Below are 22,506 nucleotides of genomic sequence, written 5' to 3'. Positions count from 1 at the left end.
CAGTGCACAAGGAGGCCATTCGGTCCATTTGAGTCTGCACCGACCCTTGGAAAGGGTACCCTACCTAGGCCCACACCCCGACCCTATCCCTGTAACCCAGTGACCCCACTTAATCTTTTTGAACACTAAGGGGCAATTTAGCATGGCCAATCCACCTAACCTGCACATCTTTGGGACAGTGGGAGGAAACCGGAGCACCCGGAGGAAACCGACGTGGACACGGGGTGAAAGGGCAAACTCCACACAGACAGTCATCTGAGGCCAGAATTGAACCCTGGTCCTTGGCGCTGTGAGGCAGCAGTGCTAACCACTGTGCCACCATGCTGCACCATTGTCATCTTTAGATTCAAATTCCTCCAACACATCCTGGTTTCTCCCTCATCATTGACCCCACATAATCTTCAGATCACCCAAACATCTGTTGCGCTTATTCGAACATGCAAGTCCGACTCTCCTGTCATTGTTCTCTTTGCAAAGCTGCCTTGTCCACAGTGCCTTAAATTAAAATTCTCATCCTTCTGTTTAAATCAGTCCGTGGCCTCACCCTGTCTTTCACTGAAACATCTTCTACATCCTCCGATACATTTTGGTCTGTGATCCGGCCTCGTGTCCATCACTGTGTCCACCATTCAGCACTGTTCCTATCTCCGGAATTCTCTGCTTCAAACCTCTTCACCTCCCTCTATTCTTTTATGGCCTCTTTTAAAATCCATCTCCTTCATCAGTCCCAATATTTTATGTTTTGGCACGACACCAGTTTCTCTTTTAGTCTTTGTGAAGCAACTGGAGTTTGACACCATATTCCTTGGTTGGGCAAGCATGATAATGGCAATATTCTGAGTTTGAAATTGCGGGCTGAATCTTGTGGAGGTGATAGGGATGCTGTCCATCTGCTGGAGAGTTGACATGACCATAATGTCACCTTTTCTCTGAACGGCCCATCATATCTTGTGCCACTCAGGCATTTAACAGGCCCAAGGACCCAAGGCACGGAAGTCCTGCACATCAAAAGCTGCCAGCCAGTCAGAGGGTAACAGTTTAATTGAACGGCAACGCCATCGGGGAGGCTGTGGGTGTTGCTGGGACAATGCCCACCTGAGACCTCAGATGGAAGATGGATCCCGATGTGAGCGATGCTGAGCAGGAGGATGTGGAGGGAGGTGGGGGTGGTCATAGCAAAGGGCAGGGGAGCCCCCATTCGCAATGCCGGGTCCATCGATCAGGTGCTGAGTGATTTTGAATAAGGGAAACACTGTCCCTTGGAGCTTTCAAGCAACCCCACCAGTTTCTGCATGGCAAGCCGCCCTCCCTGCCTGCCATTGTGTTCATACCAATGGAAGGGGGAGGGGTCCTTGGGCATTAATTGCACCCTTAAGGGCCTCAATTGGCAGGGCCGCACAAAGGCCGTCACTTGGTCTTCCTGCTGTGGAATTAATCAGGATGTGGGGGGGGGGGGGGGGGAGTGGCAGGGTCCCAATCTGACATCTCCCCCCTGGCAAAATGCCCCTCTTCCCACCCCTACCCAATACCAAAGTCACCACGGCAGAGCGCACAAGTACACCAATGTCAGTTGTTATCTTTCTTATCCACCTGTTTTTTTTCTCAATTTATAATTCATGTTATTTTCATCTCTGTGGATAAGTAGTGTAGCTGCTGTCAACTAATTTCGAGGCCCTCTCAACAATATTAGCCTCGGTTATTTATTCATATTGTCTATTCAATTTGTCTCTCTTTACTTTTAGGTTTCCAGGATAAACATAATCAGCCGTAATATATGTTGCGAGAAGCTATGATTTTTTTTGTGTCCTCTCAAAGGCACCCTTGTAACAATCATCTTACTTTACAGAAGCTGTACAATAAAGACCCATCAATCACTCATGTTATGGTACAGAATAAAATGCATTTTATGTACAATTCCATTTGTGGTTATATTTTAGGTCCTTTGACAGGCTCTAGGACAACACTCGAGGGATCGTTCATCTGTCAGAACGGGGTACCTATTAAACTGAGGCAGCTCTGTGATTTCAGAACCGACTGCAGCAAAGCTGAAGATGAAGGAGTGGTTTGCAGTGAGTTCATTCATCTTTATTCACATGCATGCTAAGGTCACTGTTGATGCTGTGTTGGGTGTTTAAATAGTTGCAGATCTGACATTTTGTTAGACAGTAGCAGAATTCTTATTTTCTGATTTAAATTTATATCGGTCGCGCTTCTTGAGAGTAAAATTACATCTATCTGTATAAAAATTTGGAGTCTGTCACACTTGTTTAAAGCAGTGGGAAAGGACAGCTACCTCATGCTGCTGTCGCTGAACCAGCTGACAACATCGGCAGAGCGAGGAAGCAGATTTAACATTTCAGGCCTGTGACCTTTCAGAACTGAATACAGGAAGTTCACAGACCTTTAGACGTTAACCTTGTTTCTCTCTCCACAAACATCACCAGACCTCCAGGGCATTTCCAGCCCTCTCTCTTATTACAGCAGAATTATATGCTGTATATTCAACAGCATTGAGGTTCTGTCATATGAAATCACACACCGTAGACTTCTCCCAACACCCGTGGCGGGGGCAGGAATGGAGAATATTTCCCATTGCGGAGGCTAGCAGGATAGCGTGCCGTATCTTCCGTTCCACACCAACCTCCCCCCCCCCCCCCACCCCCGCCCAAAACTCATTAATTATACACACTGGCACACTGGAGTTTGACACCATATGGGTAGTGCGGTTATCATATCTGGATGCCATATTGAAAAGGCACCCTAATCCACCCTTGAAGAAAGTAGGCGAACCTCCGGGAACCCTCCGAGACTGGAAGATGGACCTCCTCGATGACACTGAATTTGAAGATCCACTTGTAGATGCTCCCCCTCACCCACTGCTGTGGTTTTCTGGGGTCCAGGTTTGCTGGTGGACACCATCCTGAACTCCAGAGGCAGCCTCTGACATTGTTCAGCTGAGTTCCAACTTCTGTACACCATGTTGTTCCAAACATGTTCTGGATCAGTGAGTTTTCCCGCTGGTATCACGGAGAATCAGGCATAGGTGGAAGACTCCGGTTGGGGCTTTACTTGTATCCCATTAGCAGGATGCAAATCAGTTTCACACCAGCTCCCAGCAGTTTCCAGAACTGTCACGGCAGGCACCAGCAGAAGGTCCTGAAGGAAATTTGTGCTGGTGTAATCCTGATTTTCCGACTCTGTTGAATCCCTCCCCCCCCGCACCCCCCACCTGCCTGCCCATTCTCGCTCCCTCCATTGGACCCGCTGGTGGGGGCATAAGAGATTACACCCCATCCAACTCCAACTTACCACGAGCAAAAAACGGAAGATCTGCTTCCGGAACATTGACACTACACAGCACATTAATTATAAACCCAAAGTATTGTTCTTCTTTCACTTTCAGATGATGACTTACTGGGCATTGTTGCAAGGGTTTATTCAATTGCTCTCACAGAGAACCTGTCTAGTTCAGCAGTGATGTAAATTAATAACTCCGAACTATTTACATATGTACAACGTGCAGGTCAGACTATTACATGATGAATTCTACTCGAGTCTTTCCAAACAATTCTGTCTCCTGCCTACTCTCATGCATCTCTGTAGGACTACGGACAGTACAGTTCTCCAGTCCCACATTAACCATTGCTATGCCAAACACCCTTATACTACACCTCCCTCCAAGTCTTCACCCAACATGTTTACAGTACAATTTTCCTTCACCCCCTCTAGTCTGCATAAATTCAGATGGTCAGGGAGCTTGACCATTCTTCCAGAACTTGTTCTGGTTTCATTTGGAGGCGTGGTTTGCTCAGTTACTTTGGACAGACTCTGTTGGTTCAAAGTTAAAATCCTAGTCTTTGGTGTTTCCGGTATTTGGGTATTTCGACCCAATTTGCTTTTTGCACTCTTTCATGTTGAATTTCTTTTTAGCATCCATATGTGTTCTGTGGTAGGATACCATTTGCTTATCCCGTTCCTTCCGGGGGGGAAATGTTTGCTCTGTTCATTCACAGGACAGGATTTTCTGACCATCCCAGTGGACGATGTCTCCCGGTTCTGCTGAGGTCGACACCCTCCATGGTGTATTTCAAGGCGGCCATGAAAATAGCCATTGACTTTGGTGGCCAATGGCAAGCCGGGCTTTGCCGCAGGATCACTTGACATGGGGGAAAGCCGGATAATCCCAGCCATAGAGTGGATTCAGATTTTCTTTCTCCGTCGGGTCTGCCATGTTCTTTCTAGAAGTTGGTGTTTCAACACTTGAAACTTTATTTCTACTTTGAGTGAAGGTGGTGGCGTAGTGGTATTGTCACTGGACTGATGATCCAGAGACTCAAGATTTTGGGGACCCGGGTTTGAATCCTGCCACGGCAGATAGTGAAAATTGAACCCAATAAATATCAGGAATTAAAAGTCTAATGATGACCATAAAACCATTGTCGATTGTTGTAAAAAAAAAAACAGCTGGTTCACTAATGTCTTTTAGGAAAAGAAATCTGTCATCCTCACCTGGTCTGGCCTACATGTGACTCCAGACCCACAGCAATGTGGTTGACTCTTAAATGCCTTCTGAAATGGCGGAGCAAACCACTCAGTTGTATTAAACTGCTACAAAGTCAATAAAAGGGAAAGATACCGAATGGACCACCCAGACCATCTTATCTTTCATGTGCTTCACATTGGATCGAAGTTCAAAAATTTAATCAGTTTGAGATGTTCAGCCCACGTTCAACCCACTGTTCTGATTCATCAGCAATTTCTTCAACCTTATATTCCGTAATATTTTATTTTTGCTTATTGTTTCTGAGACTCTTCGGTCCTTTGTGAGAACTTATACTTTCCCCAGAACTTTATCATGACATTCTGAGTTCTTGATTTTCATTTCAGCTATTTCACTGTTCAACCACTCAATGGTTCTCAATAAGTTTGAGGCATTCAGCGCTTTTCCTTTTAGTTCATTGATTTTCAGCTTCAGATTTACATTTTCCGATCTTATTTTTGTCTTTTCGTTCTCTTTTGAATCTGGCGCTGCTTCTCTTCTTCCCACACTTGCCAGGTTTTGTCCTTTTCCTTCACTTTGGTTTCACTGTTGGACAGTGTTGGACTATTGTTACCGTTTGGCTAATATGTTGCGATTTAAAAGTTCTATTCTCAAGTCTTCCAGTTGCTTCTCAGCCTCCTCTTTCTTCTGCACTTAACTTTTCAGCTCATACATCTCATTGCACTGACATGGGCTGCCATCATCATATGGATTGCTTGGAGATAATCTTTTTCCTTTTAGTTGGTTTACTAAGACTGTTCTGTCCCTCTTTTAAAGCTCTACGCGCTTCAACACTTTAAAAAAAAAAAATTTTAGGGTACCCAATTCATTTTTTCCAATTAAGGGGCAATTTAGCGTATTCAATCCACTTACCTTGCACATCTTTGGGTTGTGGGGGCGAAACCCACGTAAACACGGGGAGAATTTGCAAACTCCACAGACAGTGACCCAGAGCCGGGATCGAACCTGGGACCTCTGCGCCGTGAGACTGCAGTGCCACCATTGCGCCACCGTGCTGCCCTCACGCGCTTCAACACTTGAAGAGTAAAATACTTGTCAAAGGCGTTTAATGCCTCTTCAAAGCTGGCTAAGAATTCATCAGTGCCTTGCATTAGGAGTATTTCTTCAGTAATTTCACCAAAGAAGTATAAAAACTTATGAACATATCGGGCGTGATTCTCTGACAACTGGCGGGGCGGGCCGTACCGGCACCGAGGAGTGGCGTGAACCACTCCGGCGTCGGGCCGCCTGGAAGGTGCGGAATCCTCCACACCTTCAGGGGTTAGGCCGGTGCCGGTGGGGTTGCCACCATGGCAGCCAGCGCCGAAGGGCTTGGCGCTGTGCCAACCGGCGCCGATGGGCCTCCGCCGGCCGCCGCGAGTTGGCGCATGCGCAGGGGGGTTCATCTCCGCGCCGGCCATGGAGGACCGTTACACTGGCCAGCGCGGCGGGAAAGAGTGCTCCCACGGCACAGGCCTGCCCGCGGATCGGTGGGCCCCGATCGCAGGCCAGGCCACCAGATCCCCCCGCGCCCCCCCCCCCGAGAACTGCGCAGGCTGCCCGCAGAGCCGGGTCCGCCGGTACAGACCTGATCTAATTTACGCCGGCGGAACGGGCCGAAAACGGACGGCCACTCGGCCCATCGTGGGGCGGAGAATCGCCGGTGGGACCGCTGCCGATAGCCCCCGACCGGCGCGGCTCAATTCCCGCCCCCTCCGAAAAACTGACGCTCGAGAATCCGGCAGCCGGCGTCAGGGTGGCAGGCGGGATTCACACCACCCCCCGGCGATTCTCCGGCCTGTGGGGGCGTGGGGGGGGGGGGGGGGGGGGGGGGGTCGGAGAATCCCGCCTATTACCTTTGACTTCCTCTGATTTCCTACTTAATCCTGATGTTTTCCAGTAACTTAAAAAATTCCTTTCCATGCCACCCAATTGTGCATCTGATTTGGCCCTAATTGACCTGGGAGGGTTGATTTATTATCCATGGTTGGTTTTTAACATGGCAGTGCAGTTTTAAATTTTGTCTCTCCTTTAAATATGATGCTGCTTCTCTTCTTCCCACACTTGTCGGGTTTTGGCGAGCTCACATTGCAATCCGAGGTTCAATTTTAAGCTGATTGATTCTGCAACAAATCATAAAATTCAGCATTTTGGGCCAGCTGGTGAGTTCTCTGAGCACAGAAACTTAATTTAAAGGTGTATTCCATCTCTGGCGGCCATTTTAAAACTTTTTTTAAAAATGGACCTCAGCCGCCAAATGGTACTCTGGACCTGGGCTTGCCACAATAATTAATGAAACAAACTGCTCTGACTGATTAATAGCCTGAAGACTTTCAAAGGCTTGCTCAGCCTCAGAACTGAATTTCTATTCATCCTTGCTGGATCCTTTGACTCTGCGATCCATGCAGGTTCACAATGGGCCTCCACGTGCTCTGCTGGGGTGTTTTAGCAGTACACTGGAATTTTCTTCTGCCCTTCAGCCTCCATTTTGCAATGGAGCTCTTTTGTAGGCGATACCCAACTGTGCCCTCAGTTCAGGTGCACTTCAGCCAGACCAGGATGCTGTTCCAGTAGCTTTTTACGATTTTGGGTCGTTCGCCACCTTCTTCAGTTCTGGATTCATTCATTGACTGCCATCATGTTGTAAGGTTGTTTGGTGTCTCACTAAGAGGTTCAGAGGTTTGTACAGTTGAACAGCAATATTGATTGATAGCTCAGACTACAGGTAACTCCCTGCTGATTTCTACTCGAGTGTCTCCATACAATTCTGTCTCCTCTTTCCTCAGGGACGACATTCTCCGACCCCCCGCCGGGTCGGAGAATCGCCGGGGGCTGGTGTGAATCCCGCCCCCGCCGGTTGCCGAAGTCTCTGGCACCAGAGATTCGGCGGGGCGGGAATCGCGCCGCGCCGGTTGGCGGCCCCCCCCGCTCAATTCTCCGGCCCGGATGGGCCAAAGTCCCGCCGATAAATTGCCTGTCCTGCCGGCGTAAATTAAAGCACCTACCTTACTGGCGGGGCAAGGCGGCGTGGGCGGGCTCCAGGGTCCTGGGGGGGCGCGGGGTGATCTGGCCCCAGGGGGTGCCCCCATGGTGGCCTGGCCCGCGATCGGGGCCCACTGATCCGCGGGCGGGCCTGTGCCGTGGGGGCACTCTTTCCCTTCCGCCTCCGCCATGGTGGAGACTCCCTCCACTGCGCATGCGCGGGAAACTGTCAGCGGCCGCTGACGCTCCCGCGCATGCGCCGTCCGGAGATGTCATTTCCGCGCCAGCTGGTGGGGCACCAAAGGCCGTTTCCGCCAGTTGCCGGGGCGGAAATTCCTCCGGCGCCGGCCCAGCCCCTCAATGTTGGGGCTCAGCCCCCAAAGATGCGGAGCATTCCGGACCTTTGGGGCGGCGTGATGCCCGTCTGATTGGCGCCGTTCTGGGCGCCAGTCGGCGGACATCGCGCCGTTTCGTGAGAATTTTGCCCCTGATGTGCCTCTCTAAATCATACTGTGGGCAGTATTGGTCTCCAGTCTAGCATTAACCCTTGATATGCTGAACACCCTTATTCTACATGCTGTTTTGGGAATCTCTATTTGCATTACTGATTTTCTGTTTGGATGATTTAATGTTGGAATCCACACAGTTAAGTGATGTATTCTTGCAAATTGCTAGCACCCTCAGTAAAGGAGCAGGTTTAGCATAGTGGGCTAAGACAGCTGGCTTGTAATGCAGAACAAGGCCAGCAGCACGGGTTCCATTCCCATTCCAGCCTCCCCGAACAGGCGTCGGAATGTGGCGACTAGGGGTTTTTCACAGTAACTTCGTTGAAGCCTACTTGTGACAATAAGTGATTATTATTATAAAAACCCTACTTGAACCAGTCCCAAGGACTTTTTCATGTCTAGAATTTCTCTTTAGTCCACTCAGTTTTCCGAGATGCTCTCCATTGCCCGACACCGGTATCAGATTTCCCAATAGGGCGGATAATGGAATGTCGGCCAAAAAACGGGACCGGCGCCGGGCGGCAAACTAGTTCCGATGCTTTGGTTCCCTGCCGGTGGCAGCAGTGAACAACACTCCCTGTACCGGTGGGAGGAGGCAAGTCACTGATTTGCATTTATTTTCATCTGATTAACAGGCTGGAAGCCCAGTCTCCACCTGTCACCCCCCAACCCCTGTTATGCACTGATTCCTGCAATGGGAATATCCAGGCAGGATTTGGTGCAAGTTTGCCCAAGCGTGACACTGACGCGGTGGGTCAAGGGGGTCAGTGCATAACTGAGATGCCACCCGATGTCCCTCCGCACAATGCAAACCCTACTCCCCTGCCCAGCACCCCCACAATCAGACCCCCCCTTCAGAATCTCCATCAGCGACCCCCCCAGAGACCCCCTCAGAGACCCCCATCAGTCACCCCTGCCTGAAAGCTGAAGAGCAGTGCAAGCAGTAATGAAAAACCATGGCAGTTTGACTTACCCTTCCCTAACATCCACTTCCTCAGACAAAAGCGTTTAAAGCAACAGCTGTTACAAGTGTCAGAGGCTTCATCGCAGGCCAAAGGGCTTCAATTCCCTTGACAGTCTTAGAAATGCAAATCGTCCATTCAATTTCATACCGCGATACATTGCATTAGCCAATGATTGACAGTTTTATTATTTCAGACACCAGGTGGTTGGTGGATTGTTAATTCAACTATCCTTTCACAATTGAATTATCCTGATTTTATGCTAATCACAATGTTGATAAACACTTTTGCTATGATTGGCAGTTCCTCACCACATCCAAAGCTGCAAAATGCTTTCTTCTGTGAAAAAGAGGAAGATAAAGCTGCTTTTGATGTGGCGAAGAACTGTCAATCATAGCAAGAACGCTTATCATCATTGCAGGGGGGCATCTGATTAGGAGGCTGATGAGCGGGTCTGATGTGGGCAGGGGGCTTTGATGGGGCAACTGATGGGGTACTGGGTATGATGGGGGATTTTAAGGTCACCTCATGCGTGTGTGCTGCGAGGGGGTGTCCCAGTATTCCTGTGGTGGGGAGAAGGAGGATGCCCCTGCTTTCAGAGGGGGGGGAGGCAGAATTTGCCTTGTGGGGGGGGGCTCATGACCACCCGCTCAAAATGGCGGCCTGATGCCATGATTCCAACGGAATACGACAAACTTGCCTCCATGCATAAATTAGCATGGTAAAGGAGAGAGAATCGTACCCGGGTGGTATTCCGAGTGCCAGTGGAGACTAGTAGGGCTTCTCTGCTGGCGGGAGCACATAGGGCAGATTTCTGGTGCTGCATACCGGCGGGATTCTCCGTTTTGCCGGCTGGTCAATGGGGTTTCCCATTGTGGGGCAGCCTCATGCTGTCGGGAAACCTCTGGGCTGCCAGCAAAGCGGAGAATCCCAGCGGCGGAGAATTCAGCTCATCGTCTCCAGAACGGAGAATCCAGATTTTTGCCAGAAAGACAGGCAAGCAAGCAGCATCCTCCAAGGTGTTTGCCCTTGCTGCTGGGAAGCCAGGTTAACACGCTCATTTCCTCCCTTAATGCAATAGCCAGGTAGACTGACTAACCATGTAAGAAATAGTGAGATACTCAAGTGCAGAATTTAAAACACAAATTTTCCAGCATAGGCATGAGAAACTTTGAATGTTCTTAGAAATTTTGTAATTGACCATATTTAGCCTCATGAAAAGACATGCCAGTAATCGGGAGGTATCTAAAATGGCTGTGCTTTTATAATTGATCTTATGCTGTACTGAAGGTAGTTCGGGCTCTACCGTAACTAAAGAGAAACTATGGAGTGGTGAATAATGTCAGTCTCGATTATAGATAATCACTGAATAGTCCAATGGCCAAAATACTTTGCTGGAAAGGAATAGGATACAGGATGCAACCCTTGCTTCCAATTACATATTGCTAGTCTCAGCTGGATTGCTGAGAGCATTGTCAAGAACAGGATTTATTCTCCAAACCCCCAAGGAAAAGAAGGAAATTAGAAGAACAGCAAACAATGAAACATTTCAGTTACCAAAAGCTCACGGGGTGGAAATTGCTTCAGACTTTGAGCATGCATAATTTTCTACAAGGGATGGCTCACATTTTAATTTTACGGCTGGCCCTTTGGTTAAAAGTTACAACAATTCACTATTGATACATACATTTAGCAGGTGTCATGCATGTAGGAGGGTATTCATCTCACCTGGCAGTTATTACCTGAGCAACGTCGACATTGAATATGGCATTTCCCCCATGCTAACAATTGCCCTCCCCACACTCAGATCTCTTGGCACACAGTCAGATCCATTTTCACATAACTACTGTTTACAATGTAGTTGTTGACATTCAGAATGAACAGCCTTTATCCAGGATAATCCCCCAAGATGATCCTCACCAGGAGAGCAAAGGAAGCTGAATAAACTTCAAAATCGAATCCGTTTTAAAAAGCAAATTCATTTATGAATTGTACTGTTGCCTTAAGTTACAGCAACTGAAGTAAAAATATTTGATCAACCTTTTCAAGCAATCACAGTCATTTTATATTTCTCTACTTCCAACGAGCTTGCTTATTTAATTCAGCAATTAAAATATTTTGAAAACAGTCATGCAGAAATCAATTTCTGTTTGTTGCTCTGGCGTGAAAAATCAGAATAAAAATTATCCGTGAGATATTCATCCTGGCATCGTATGCATTTTCAGAAATTATTTTCTTACTGACATGTTTTTCATCTACCTTTTTATTACCTCTTACTTTGTTACATTTTCATTGCCTTCAGTTTGTCATATATCTATGTTGATAATGCAAAGTGTATTTTTCTGTATCCAACTTACAGAATACATTTCCATTTAGAGATAGGCATCACCTTTTTTTCTCGAAAATAATATGAGGTTGCACCCACTAGGTTTCCTGGTGTACTAGTCAAAATGTGTCCTTTGGCCAACACGGTCAGAATCAATTAAACTGATCATTCATCTCATTGTTGTTTGGGGAATGGAGCTGAGCACAAATTGTCTGCAGTGTTTCCCTCGAAAACTACAATGATTACATGTGAAAATCAGTTCATTGGCTGTGGTTGTGTTTTTAAAAAAATACATTCTTGGAGTATGAGCGTTGCTGGTTTGGACATCTTTTATTGCTTATTCCTAATTTCGTACGGCATGCTGCTGGTGAACCACCTTATTGAACTGTTGCAGCCCATGCACCCCTCTCTCTCCTGTCTCCTCCCTGACTTGTCACCCAGACATGACACATGTAGGGCGTGGTTTAACCACCCCCTTGTGCCCAGCACGGATCTCGGCATGCCAGGAAAAGTCAAAATCGAGATTCGCTGGGTGCAAATCAGTTTGCCATCTAACCGGCCCACTCTAGGTGGCGAGTTCCGGATCTTGGTCAACTGTGGTGAGTATGTCATTAACCCCAATTTGCATTAATTTCCATCGCATTAGCGAGTTTGAATTCGAATGAAATGGCCTCCACCGGAATCAACGGGCACCCCAGCGATAAGTCACGTGGGTGTCGTTTAGTATTCCTTTTTTAAAACGTGAAGCTGGTGCAATAACTGCTGAGGGGAAGTGAGGAGGTGAGTATAGTGATATGTGTTAATGACTACATCGTAGAGTAAGACAGCCACTAGATGGCAGCACTAGATTCATGTATAAATATGTGAACTCAAAGGATCTTGGGTCTCTTCGAACCAGGAGTGACTAGAGCAGTGTGTTAGAGAGATAGATAATAGCATAGTTAGCCCGTGTAGTTAAATATAGTTGTTGATACTTTATTCTGAATTACTTTATCACCAGTTATAGTTCCGTAAGAGTGAACAAACTCAACATTATTTAATTTGTGATTCATTAAACCTATTTTGCTTTGAGTTGAAGATTGGGGCCGGGATTCTCTAAAATTGCGGCTACGTGTTGACACCGGCATAAACACCGGAGTGCCAGCACGGCGCCAGAGTGCTGCACGCAGCGTCGGTGCCCATACGCGGCCCTGAACTGCCGGCTGAGGGTCTGGGCTTGCGCGTGGCGGCCGATTCCATGCCGGGCCCACGCAACATAGTGGAGTCACACAGCAGGCCACTGCGGAAGAAATAGCCCCCCCTCGGATCGGTGGCCCCGATCGTGGGCGTGGCTGTCGTGGAGGCAACAACCACAGCCCTCCACCAGGATGGCCTCCGCGGCCATGGGTCCGAGCTCCCGCTGGGTGGAACCATGTTAGAACGCTGGCGGGAGCTCGGCTGGTTGACTGCAGAGAATCGCTGTGGGGGCCTCTTTCAATGGCATGCGTGGCTAGTGGGGATTCTCCGGTCGCCGGAGAATCGCGTCCTAGAGTCGGACCAGCGTCGCGGGCTGTCTCGGTGTCAACTCCGATTCTCCGAGCCGGCGCGGGCTCGGAGAATCAAGGCCTCTGTGTTTCTTTAGAATTACACCATCAGACCATTCTGGAACAAAAAGCAAAGAGTGATGACATATTACTAACAAGTAATATAACATGGTACCAGGATTTGGATTCAGTGAACTAGATAGAATAATATAGTAAGTTCAGAAAAAGAAGAAAACTTTAGCAGTTATTTGACTCGAGAAGCATCGCAAGCAAACAAAATGTTCGAAGACAAATGACTCGATGGGCAAAGCTCAAGCTCCTCGACACCTAAGGATAACCGCTAATTTGAATGCAAACTGGTGACTGTTTAAACAGCAATTTCAAATTTATCTGGAAGCATCTGATTTAACTAATGCAACCAATGCTCGCAAAATTGCACTGCTATTAACTATGGCTGGTCAACATGCAATAGAAATTTACAACTCTTTTCAATACTCTGCTGATCAGGACAAAGCTAAGTTTGATGTTATTCTTAACAAATTCGACGACCACTGTAAGATCCAGACTAATGAGACATTTGAACGCTTCATTTTTTATAAAAGATTGCAAAACAAGGGGGAATCGTTCAACAGCTTTGTAACAGATCTAAGACTACTTGCACAGTCCTGTAACTTTTCAGCACTGCATGATTCTTTAATTCAATGGTATCAATGATGAGCACCTCAGGGAAAGATTACTAAGATAAAAGGATTTAACATTAGAAATAGTGATCAAAAAATGCCTTGCTCATCAGCAACGTAAGTATCCGTGAAAACGGCGTGAAAATCCACCACGAGGTTGAGAGTGTAAAAATTGTGTCGCAGTTGAAGAAGATACACGTTTCGGACAGCTGCCATCTTGCGTGCGCACACTCAAACCCTGCACATGCGCACTTTGTGAAAAAATGCGAGATGGACGAGAGCCGATCTGCGCATGCGCGAAGAGGTGTCGTGCGTAATGACGTCAACTTCATGACGTGTTCAAGGTATGGAACCTCCCAATTCCCCAAAAAATGCCCTGCCAAAGGAAAACAATGTTCACAATGTGGCAAATTAAACCATTTTGCTGCTCAGTGCAGATCCTCACTCGCATTTGTAGCTGCTAAACAAGCTTCCAGACAGATTAATGTTTGTAGTGTGGAATCAAAAGAAAAAGAAGCAGAAGAGAATCTTTCATCTGATAGGGAAACCCACTCACTGGAAAACATGTTCTTTCTTGGGATAATAGAGAAATGTGAAGAATCCAATGAAGTAACAAAAAATCCTCAACAAATTAATTCTGTAGATTCTGACAATGAATGGAACACAGTTGTTCAAGTTAACAACTGTCCAATTCAATTCAAATTGGATACTGGCGCTTCAGCTAACTTACTCTCAAAGCTGGATCTCAACAAGCTAAAACATGCACCTGAGACGCTTCCAGCAGCCAGTAGACTGAAGGACTACAATGGAAATTCAATTTCTTCGATTGGGGCATGCCATTTAAAAGTCTCCAACAAAAGTATTGTAACAACACTAAGATTTGAAATTGTCAAGACAGATAAATCATCACTCTTAGGTGCACAAGCCTGCAAGGAGTTACACCTAATACAGCAAATTTATACTGCAACTTCGCCTCAACCCATACCAAATGATGATATCCAGAGCATTTTAAATTAATATCCAAATTTTTTAAAGGCATGGGTACACTGCCATTCGAGTATAAGATTCTGTTAAGGACGGATGCCAACCTGTGGTACATCCTCTGAGGAGAATTCCTGCTCCATTTAGAGAAAGTTTGAAGCAAGAATTAGAGTGACTTCAGAACCAAGGGATAATTTCAAGTGTCACTAAACCGACTGACTGGGTCAGCTTGATGGTTTGCGTGAAGATACCGTCAGGTGATCTTTGCATCTATATTGATCCCAAGGATCTCAATAAAAACATACTTCGGGAACACCAACCCATTCGGAAATGAGAGGAGACTTTAGGAACCTTCAAGCGGTTATTGGATAGGCACACCAGAATGACAGGGAGTGGGATAGCTTGATCTTGGTCTTGGACAATGCTCGGCACAACATCGAGGGTCGAAGGGCCTGTTCTGTGCTGATGCTGAAGGGACTGTTCTATGTTCCATGTTCTATGAGATCACCAGCGAGATGGCAAATGCGCGCATCTTCACAAAATTAGATGCATCGCAAGGTTTCCGACAAATGCAACTGGATGTCTCAAGCAGACAACTCTGCACATTTAATACACCTTTTGGAAGATTTTGTTTCAATCGTATGCCTTTCAGAATAATCTCTGCATCTGAAATATTCCACAGAATCATGGAACAAATGACAGAAGGAATAGAAGGTGTTAGGCTATACGTAGATGACATAATAATATGGTCATCGACTAAAGAAGAGCATATTGAGTGACGAAGACAAGTGTTTCAGCGCATAAACAAATATGGCCTCAAATTAAACCAATCCAAATGCACTTTTGGAACTCTACCCTCAAGTTTTTGGGTGATAAGATATCTGAACATGGTGTGCAACCAGACGATGAGAAAATTTCAGCCATTCATGGCAAGTACCTGACGATAACAAAGCAGTGTTACGATTTCCAGGCGTTGTCAACTTCTTAGGCAACTTCATCTTTAATTTGTCAACTAGAACAACAGCTCTTAGACACTTAATTATGAAATCGACCCCTTTCGAGTGGACAGGTGGTCAACAAAAAGAGTGGCGAGATTTAAAAATTCAACTAACGACTGCACCGATATTAGCCTTTTTTGATCGTAATAGGGAGACGAAAATATCCACTGATGCAAGTCAGGATGGAATAGGAACAGTACTCTTGCAAAGAGACGACAACTCATTATGGGTTCCTGTTGCATATGCATCCAGAGCGATGACACCACAGAATGTCAATATTTTCAAATTGAGAAAGAATGTCTGGGACTACTTTCAGGCATATTGAAGTTCCATGATTATGTCTAACGACTCCCATCTTTCACTATAGAGATAGATCAAATACCGTTGCTGCATATAATTGACAAGGATCTCAATGACATGACTCCACAACTCCAAAGAATCATGATGAGGCTATGAAGGTACGACATTGACCTCATTTACGCACCAGCAAAAGATTTATTCATAGCAGATGCACTATCACACTCCATCACGTCTGCAGGTGAACCGTTTGAGTTCATACGTGATGTTGAAGCTCAAGCACAGATCTGTGCAGAAAACCTACCTGCATCGGATCAGAAGTTAAACCTAATCAGAACTGGAACTAAGAAGGATGCTATGCTGCAACGCGTCAAACACCATCTCAAGAATGGGTGGCCGAAAAGGCAGTGTCCTCAGTTTAGAAACGTTCAGGCAGATCTGACAAAAGTGGATGGACTACTTCTATGACTCGACTGGATTGTCATACCCCTGTGTCTCCGATTGATGATACTTGATCAGATTCATGAGGGTCACCTCGGGATAAAGAAGTCTAAGCGACGGGCTGGACAAGAAGTCTATTGGCCAGGAATAAATCGAGACATAGCTGATATGGTTCTAACCTGTGAGACTTGTCAGAAACACCAACCTGCGCAATGCAAGGAGACTCTGAAACAACATGAGTTGGTCACCTCTCCTTGGGCCAAAGTAGGCATTGACCTATTTAACTCGAATGATCGTGACTATGTATTAATTATTGATTACTATTCCAACTATCCAGAGGTCATGAAGCTACCGGATCTAACATCCAAATCAGTCATAAAAGCCAGCAAAGAAACTTTTGCAAGACATGGGATACTCACCATTGTCACGTCAGACAATGGACCATTTTTTGACAGCAATGAATGGGCCGAGTTCTCAAGACAGTACAATTTCACACATGTAACATCAAGTCCTCACTATCCACAGTCTAACGGTAAGGTAGAGAAGGGTGTACACATCGTAAAGCAACTAATTAATAAAGCTGTGGATTCTGCGTCAGACATCCTGCAGAGCTACTCCACTAGCAGCTGGACTTTCACCAGCACAAATGTTGCTGAATCGGGATCTCAGAATGACACTATTATCCATTCGACTGCAGAATCCAGTTCACTTGCCAGTGTTAAAGAAAATGGAACAGCAACATACTCGTCAACAGACATATTGTGACATGCATGCAACGCGACTGGAAATTTTAACTTCAGAAGACCTCGTTAGAATTAAAATACCAGATGGAGGTGGGTCTTCTCCTGCCAAAATCATAAGACAAGCAGCACCACGCTCATACAGTGTAAAATAGCTGACGGTACAATTCTACGAAGAAATCGACGTGCACTACAAAAGATTCAACTTTCAATTTCTGGGCATGCAACACAAGGGCACTGGAGCTGCTGACCCAGTGCTTGGGCTGGATGGGGAGGTGGGGGACCCATCAGGGGAGCTTGGGCTTCGTCGGGGGGGGAGCATTCCAGATCGGGGGTCGGTGGTCGCCCCAGAGCTGGTGGGGTGGGGGTAAGGGGCTTTTTGTTTGTGAGACCTTCAAGCCACCTTTAAATATTGTGGATATCCATAACAGGGGCAACTATAGCTGCTGCCTATCTGTCTTACCAAACACTTCCACGACAGAGCTCTGTTCTTGGTTATTTGTTGACAGTGACTTTAACTCCTTTTGACTGTGAGCAGCCTCTAGCTTCACAGCTGAAGACTATTGCTAATAAAAATTGGGCTTGGTAGTTGTGAGAGCACTTCACAGATGCAGGTTGTGTTTGCTGCTTGATCCTACTGCGAATGCCTGAAGGCTGCTCTTGCTGTTTCTCCCCTTTTCTGTAACCATAAAGAAGGACAATTTTTTCGAAGATACCTGGGTCCTGGAACACTGGGTTCAGGGGGAATGTATGAGTCCAGAAGGCAATCCGGTTTGAAGCAAGAAGATGCTGCGGAACCTGGTGTGTGACATTGATCCAAATGGGCCACCTGCTAACGCTGGTGAAAAAATGTTTCCGCAGAATTGCTGATGCTTTTGTTGCTGGTGTGGTGAGTGCTGTATGTAACCGGCACGTCACCACGGGTTAGACCTGCTGCAAGTCAAGGGTGTTCAACTGCACCTTGAGCAGTGGAATGTGCAGATGCCAAGATTTGGTCCCGGTGAGATTGGGCCGTGTGGGAGGGCCTGCACAGCTGCAGCTCCTGGACGGAGAATGGCTCTGATACTTGGAAGAAGTTACACATTGATGAACAGATCATTCTATGACGTGGTTCTGGACATGATAGCACATTCTCAGGCTGATCCTCCATTTCTGTTGAGAAACCTGTGAGTGGTGATACCGTGTGTTTGTTTTTTGTGTGAAAATGAGCTGATACAGCTTTGTATTCATACCAATATGCAATGGTGACATTTCCTTCTTGTTTAATGGTTAGTGTGATATGTGGAATATTACGCAGTTGATTTTAAAATCTTTGTTGCTGTTGACCATTTAATAAACAAAATATTCTCAAGTGGCTTCTTGTCGGTACACGTGCCATGTCTCAGACGCTGATTATTTCATCGCATTTCAATCAAACTGTGAAGCCTGAACAGTTTGCCTGATCGCTAGAAGCGTCGCACCACAGAGGCAGCAGCCAACAATCAAGAGCTGGCTTCAGCACTGGGGATATCCTCGCGGCCTAAGTGTGAGTGTGTGGATCAGGGAAAGGTACCTGAGCACGGTCTCCCAAATGTTCCTGGCAGGGTTCTGGGATATGGGGTCCTGATATGACCAGGGGTGAATGTGCAGAGCGAGGTTTTCCAGCACAAGTGGCTAGGTGGATGGCACTCTGAGTGAAGGCGGGACATGTAAGGGTGGGGGAGCCTTGGGGGAGGGTCCTGGGCTGGAAGCTGGAACAGATTGTCAATCTTTCTCCTTCTCCAATTCCTAGCAGATACCAAAATGGTGTCGGTCCCACAGAGGATGCCCTCATGATGCTGGTGGGCGCCCAGGCGGCCTGATGCCGGAGACGGCAGCAGCGTCGGCACAGGCTGGAGGCGGCACCCCATCTACAGAGGCCCGCCGCACACCCTCATAGAACATACAGTGCAGAAGGAGGCCATTTGGCCCATCGAGTCTGCACCGACCCATTTAAGCCCTCACTTCCACCCTATCCCCACAACCCAATAACCCTTCCTAAACCTTTTGGTCACTAAGGGCAATTTATCTTGGCCAATCCACCTAACCTGCACGTCTTTGGACTGTGGGAGGAAACCGGAGCACCCGGAGGAAACCCACGCAGACACGGGGAGAACGTGCAAACTCCGCACAGACAGTGACCCAGCGGGGAATCCAACCTGGGACCCTGGCACTGTGAAGCCACAGTGCTATCCACTTGTGCTACCGTGCTGCCCTCAAGATGTGCGACCCTGAAGACGTGGCCACCCATCAGGCCAAGGAGGAACCCAGAGGGGGAGTCCAGTGATGGCCCAAGGTGTACAGGCGCCATTGGTCTTTCTAGGAGATGTCGGACAGCATGTGCCGCAGGCGACTGTGTCTCAATAAAGAGAGTGAAGCACCTGTGCCACGCCTTTGTGGACTTGGCACCCCGTGGAGGAGGAGGCTACCTGCTCCCGGTGGCTGTGAAGGTCATCGCAGCCCTGAACTTCGATACCACCAGTTCATTCCAGGGCTCGAGCGGGATTTTCTGTGTCATTTCACAAGCTACAGCCCACAAGAACATCCATGAGGTCATGGATGCCCTGTATGCCCGGGCATCAGACTTTATCAACTTTGAGCTGGACCAAGCTCACCGGGATGCCTGGGCTGCAGGATTCTCCTCCATCGCTATCCCCCAGATCCAGGGGGAAATTGATGGCATGCATGCCACCTTGCATGCACTGGGGCATCAGGGAGTGCCCTCCATTGACAGCAAGGGGATGCATTCCCTGAATGTTCAACTCGTGTGCGATCACTGCCTCCGGATCATGCACGTGTGTGCACGCTTCCCAGACCGTGTGCATGACAGCTACATCCTGGGACACTCGGAGATCCCTGGCATCTTCGGGAACCACACCACGGTGACAGGTTGGCTCTTGCCGTACAAGGAGTACCTGCTGAGGTCCTGGCTGATAACACCAGTGCAGAATCTGGAGACCGAGGAGGAGACCCAATATAATGAAGCCCTTGGTGCCACCAGATATTTCTAGGTTGAGGCTTTGTCCCCCAGCTCACCTCCTTTCCCCCACATTCCCCACCTTCCTCCACATATTCCTCTCCTTCCCCCCAGTCCCCACCTTCCTCTCCATTTCCCCACCTTCCTCCCTATTTCCCATCTTCCTCCCCCTATTCCCCTCCTTCTCCCCATTCCCTACCTTCCTCCACCTATTCCCCTCCTTCCCACCATTCCCCCCCTTCCTCCCCATTTCCCCACCTTCCTCCCTATTTCCCACCTTCCTCCCCCTATTCCCCTCCTTCTCCCAATTCCCCACATTCCTCCCCTATTCCCCACCTTCCTCCCGCTATTCCCCACCTTCCTCCCCATTCCCCACCTTCCTCCCCCTATTCTCCACCTTCCTCCCCATTCCCCTCCTTCCTCCCCCATTCCCCTCCTTCCTCCTTCTATTCCCCACCTTCCTCCCCATTCCCCACCTTCCTCCCCTATTCTCCACCTTCCTCCCCATTCCCCTCCCTCCCCCTATTCCCCTCCTTCCCCCCTATTCCCCTCCTTCCCCACCTTCCTCCCCCATTCCCCTCCTTCCCCACCTTCCTCCCCCCATTCCCCACCTTCCTCCCCTATTCCCCACCTTCCTCCCCTATCCCCCACCTTCCTCCCCCATTCCACTCCTTCCCCCCATTCCCCTCCTTCCTCCCCCCATTTCCCTCATTCCTCCCCCTATTCCACTCCTTCCCCCCATTCCCCTCCTTCCTCCCCCTCATTCCCCACATTCCTCCCCCTATTCTCCACCTTCCTCACCCTATGCCCCTCCTTCCCCCCATTCCCCACCCTACCCCCTATTCCCCACTTCCTCCCCCTATTCCCCACCTTCCTCCCCCTATTCCACTCCTTCCCCCTCCTTCCTCCTGCCATTCCCCATCTTCCCCCCTATTCCCCACCTATTCCCCACCTACCTCCCCCTATTCCACTCCTTCCCCCCCATTCCCCTCCTTCCTCCCGCTATTCCACTCCTTCCCCCCATTCCCCTCCTTCCTCCCCCTATTCCCCTCATTCCCCTCCTTTCCCCTCCTTCCTCCCCCTCTTCCCCCCCCCATTCCCCTCCTTCCTGCCCCATTCCACTCCTTCCCCCCCATTCCCCTCCTTCCTGCCCCTATTCCCCTCCTTCCTCCTCCTATTCCAGTCCTTCCTCCCCCCCCCCCCCCATTTCCCTCATTCCTCTCTCCCTTCCCCCAACTACCTTGTTCTATCCTCCAAGGGTCTGTGTAACATCAGCTCAGGGTGATGGTCCTGCGTCAGCACTGTCAGTGGGTCAATAATAATAATCTTTATTGTTGTCACAAGTAGGCTTACATTAACTCTGCAATGAAGTTACTGTGAAAAGCCCCTAGTCGCCACATTCCGGCGCCTGTCCGGGTACACAGAGGGAGAATTCAGAATGTCCAATTCACCTAACAGCACGTCTTTCAGATCTTGTGGGAGGAAACTGGAGCACCCAGAGGAAACCCACGCAGACACAGGGAGAACGTGCAGACTCCGCACAGTTTGCATGTTCAAGCCGGGAATCGAACCCGGGACCCTGGCTCTGTGAAGCAACAATGCTAACTGATGTGTTGGGTGTTCTGGATCACAAACAGGTCACCAACACTGGAAGTGGTGCAACTCTATTTTATTATAAGGTTAACTATATTAACATACTTGAACTGTGGGTAAATGCATACCAGCTTTAACTGTTGACCCTTGCCTAGTCCTAACCAGGTGATGCACTCAGCACATGGTGAATGTCTGTGTTGCAGGCTGTGAGCTCTGTGCTCCGAGCTGGCTGCTACTAGAATGAGCAGGAACTCTCCTGTCCCCTGTCTTTATAGTGCGTGTGCTCCCACTGGTGATTGGCTGCGGTGTTGTGCAGTGCTGCTGCAGTGAGCTCTAGATGCCTCTGCATCATCCGTCTCTGCCAGTCCTGGCACCTCCTCATTGCCTGCACCATGGTGTCGATATTCTCAGCAGTGCTCCTCAGTGACTGGGCCACACTCCGCAGTGTCCCTGTAATGTTCATCTGCACATGGGGCACGTCCCTCAGTGACTGGGCCACACTACGCAGTGTCCTTGTAATGTTCAACTGCACTTGGGACACGTCCCTCAGTGACTGGGCCACACTCCGCAGTGTCCCTGTAATGTTCATCTGCACTTGGGACACGTCCCTCAGTGACTGGGCCACACTCCGCAGTGTCCCTGTAATGTTCATCTGCACTTGGGGCACGTCCCTCAGTGACTGGGCCACACTCCGCAGTGTCCCTGTAGTGTTCATCTGCGTCTGGGACACGTCCCTCAGTGACTGGGCCACACTCCGCAGTGTCCCTGTAATGTTCATCTGCACTTGGGACAAGTCACTCAGTGACTGGGCCACACTCCGCAGTGTCCCTGTAATGTTCATCTGCACTTGGGACACGACCCTCAGTGACTGGGCCACACTCCGCAGTGTCCCTGTAATGTTCATCTGCACTTGGGACAAGTCACTCAGTGACTGGGCCACAG

The 22,506-nt window shown here is 48.4% G+C and overlaps 1 protein-coding gene across 1 annotated transcript in view; it reads left to right on the top strand.

Annotated features, from left to right (window-relative positions):
• LOC140426516 (ALK tyrosine kinase receptor-like) overlaps nucleotides 1–22,506 on the top strand; it is a 1,637,280-nt gene that overhangs the window by 1,104,131 nt on the left and 510,643 nt on the right. Inside the window, exon 6 of the mRNA XM_072511388.1 lies at nucleotides 1,938–2,069. Coding sequence (XP_072367489.1) covers nucleotides 1,938–2,069 — 132 coding nt within the window. The remainder of the gene's footprint in view (nucleotides 1–1,937; nucleotides 2,070–22,506) is intronic.

The sequence above is a fragment of the Scyliorhinus torazame genome, chromosome 1 (assembly GCF_047496885.1).
Source record: "Scyliorhinus torazame isolate Kashiwa2021f chromosome 1, sScyTor2.1, whole genome shotgun sequence".
Classification (NCBI taxonomy): domain Eukaryota; kingdom Metazoa; phylum Chordata; class Chondrichthyes; order Carcharhiniformes; family Scyliorhinidae; genus Scyliorhinus; species Scyliorhinus torazame.
The sequence above is the reverse complement of the archived record's forward strand: the minus strand, read 5'-3'. Positions and strand labels throughout refer to the sequence as shown.